The sequence below is a fragment of the Brachyhypopomus gauderio genome, unplaced genomic scaffold, assembly GCF_052324685.1.
Source record: "Brachyhypopomus gauderio isolate BG-103 unplaced genomic scaffold, BGAUD_0.2 sc43, whole genome shotgun sequence".
NCBI lineage: Eukaryota > Metazoa > Chordata > Actinopteri > Gymnotiformes > Hypopomidae > Brachyhypopomus > Brachyhypopomus gauderio.
Genome location: NW_027506869.1, coordinates 1 through 2,500, shown reverse-complemented (window position 1 = coordinate 2,500; position 2,500 = coordinate 1). Strand labels below are relative to the sequence as shown.

The 2,500-nt window shown below is 47.4% G+C and overlaps 1 protein-coding gene across 1 annotated transcript in view; it reads right to left on the bottom strand.

Moving 5' to 3' along the window:
• Positions 1-2,481, bottom strand: part of LOC143485907 (CDK5 regulatory subunit-associated protein 2-like) — a 6,783-nt gene extending 4,302 nt beyond the window's left edge. Inside the window, exons 1-4 of the mRNA XM_076985593.1 lie at positions 2,411-2,481; positions 2,135-2,188; positions 389-523; positions 126-245 (exon numbers count right to left, since the gene is read on the bottom strand). Of these exons, the coding sequence (XP_076841708.1) occupies positions 126-245; positions 389-523; positions 2,135-2,188; positions 2,411-2,458 (357 nt within the window). The 5' untranslated portion in view covers positions 2,459-2,481. The remainder of the gene's footprint in view (positions 1-125; positions 246-388; positions 524-2,134; positions 2,189-2,410) is intronic.
• Positions 2,482-2,500: the final 19 nt, after the last annotated feature.

Here is a 2,500-nt window from a genome sequence, read left to right as displayed (position 1 = left end):
AGAGAGAGAGAGAGAGAGAGAGGAGTGTTAACATAAAGGGTGGCCTATATGACACTGCTGGGGTACACATGTAAACCCCTGTAATGGTATGTGTGTGTGTCTGAGTGTGTGTGTCTGTGTGTTACCTCTTTCTCCTTCTCCTTGAGCAGTAGGCTCAGACCCTGGATGATCTTGTCTCTCTTCAGAGAGTTCCTCCTCTCCACACCCAACTCACCATTCCTCTGCTCCAGCTCAGCCGAGAGCGCCTGGCAGTGACCACACACACACACACACACACAAGGATAAGAGTGTTGAGGTAGGACAAAGCGTTGCCCAGGTAATCGAACTTACAATCTTACGGTACAGAGCCTGCTTTTCTAACCTTTAGTTAGTCTGTGTGTGCGTGTACCTTGTTCTCACGGTCCATCTCCTCCAGTCTGTGTTTAAGTGTTTGGCTGCTGTTCTTGGTGGATTGAAGGTCTTCGCTCAGCTGCTTGGCAGTCTGCTGCAGCCTGTTCAACTCCTCCTGCTTCAGTGAGCATGCCTGAACACACACACACACACACACACACAGTCAAAAAATACCCATTCAGGTGGGGAAGACAACACCCCCATGTGACATTACGTGACCTAATCTGACCCCTGCAGGAGTCATACAGCAGTATTTCTGGGCATTCAGAGGCTCCGTCCTCTGTCCACCTCCCCCCACATATATACATGTTTTTGCATTGCTGTGAGGACCATGAGATGGGACAGGTTTGTGAGGTCCACCCTTTCTCCTTGTTTTAACAACAAACACTGCCACTCGCCAGAAGGGGTCCCTGTTGGCTGAAAGCACACTTTAGATCTTGAAACACTTGTTATAATAATTAATACCCATGTTGTGAGGACTTCTAGTTGCTAAGCAGATGTTTGCCCTCTAGTGGATTAAGCAAATGTAAGCAACCAGGATTCATTTGATTGGATAGCTGTTTTCATAAGATTTTTATGATTGGTTCCAGCACTGTGATTGGTTCCTGGCACTGTGCCCTTCAACAAAGTGCTTGATAACTGAAAGCCCTTTGCTGAATGACTGTCACTAACGACAGCATAACCTACAAGCCATTATGACCAGGCACGTTTACAGATGTGTACGGTTTTACACCGAATCCAGCCAGCTCACAGCCAATAGCAAGTCAGGAGGAGGTGGGGCTTTCCCATCATGCCCAGCGGGTCCTTCTTCCTCCGAGTTTGAATCTCACACTGGTGGTTTATATTAGAGAATAATTCTGTGGAGTCATACGTGATGTTGGGGTGTTTGGTGCGTTTTGGTAATATTTGTCATAATTTTTATGTTTAGAAAACTCACTGTATGGTGTGTATATATATACCATTTCAATTGTTTGATCTAAATTAAACTACCAGTCAGGGGCAAACACAAGAAACAGCCCTCCGTCGGGCAGCTGGCACTTAGCAACAATGCAGCATCGTAACCATATGAACACTACAACGTTATATTTTGGTTACGTTATCACCATCCAAAACAAGTTATGAACAAACAGACCATGCAAGAGGAGCAGGGCTCTGCCCCCCAGATCAGGCAGGAGGAGTGTGTGTGTGTGTGTGTGTGTGTGTGTGTGTGTGTGTGTGTGTGTGTGTGTGTGTGTGTGTGTGTGTGGGTGTGTGTGTGTGGGTGTGTGTGTGTGTGTGTGTGTGTGTGTGTGTGGGTGTGTGTGTGTGTGGGTGTGTGTGTGGGTGTGTGTGTGTGTGTGTGGGTGTGTGTGTGTGTGTGGGTGTGTTTGTGTGTGTGTGTGTGTGTGTGTGTGTGTGTGTGTGTGTGTGTGTGTGTGTGTGGGTGTGTGTGTGTGTGTGTGGGTGTGTGTGTGTGTGTGTGGGTGTGTGTGTGTGTGTGGGTGTGTTTGTGTGTGTGTGTGTGTGTGTGTGTGTGTGTGTGTGTGTGTGTGTGTGGGTGTGTGTGTGTGTGTGTGTGTGTTTTGTAGGTGTGTTTGGGTGGGGTCTAACATCTCTTTAATTTCCATGGGGAATTAGACACACATGCCCATGATGTAATTCAGTAGATCATTAAGGAAGCTGTAGTCTGCCTGGTGCCTGTGGATCACCCCGGTATGATTGTAAGCATGAGTAGGTGCATATAAGGAAACACACACACACACACCTGGTTTTCTTTCTCCGTTTTCTGTCTCTCCTGGTCCAACTCATTTTTCAGAGCCTGCGTAAACCAAAAGAATGTGGCGTTAGTATTTAATTTACCATAAAACGCTAGGAAGGCAGGCTGACTATGGAAGGAGTGATGCTAGAGGTGGGGTGTGGGTGGGGGTGTGGTTGTGGTGTGGTGGCTGTACGCTGGATACACTGATGATACACTCATGAAGGCAAAAAGAGAGGCTTTAAAACATGATTCACATCTAACCAGCCACAGCAACAAAATGACCTGTAGCTCCTTGTCCTTTTGCCCAATCAGAACGCTGAGCTGTGCCATCTGCTCTGTGACTGGCTGCTCTGGGCACTTTTTCTGCAGCTC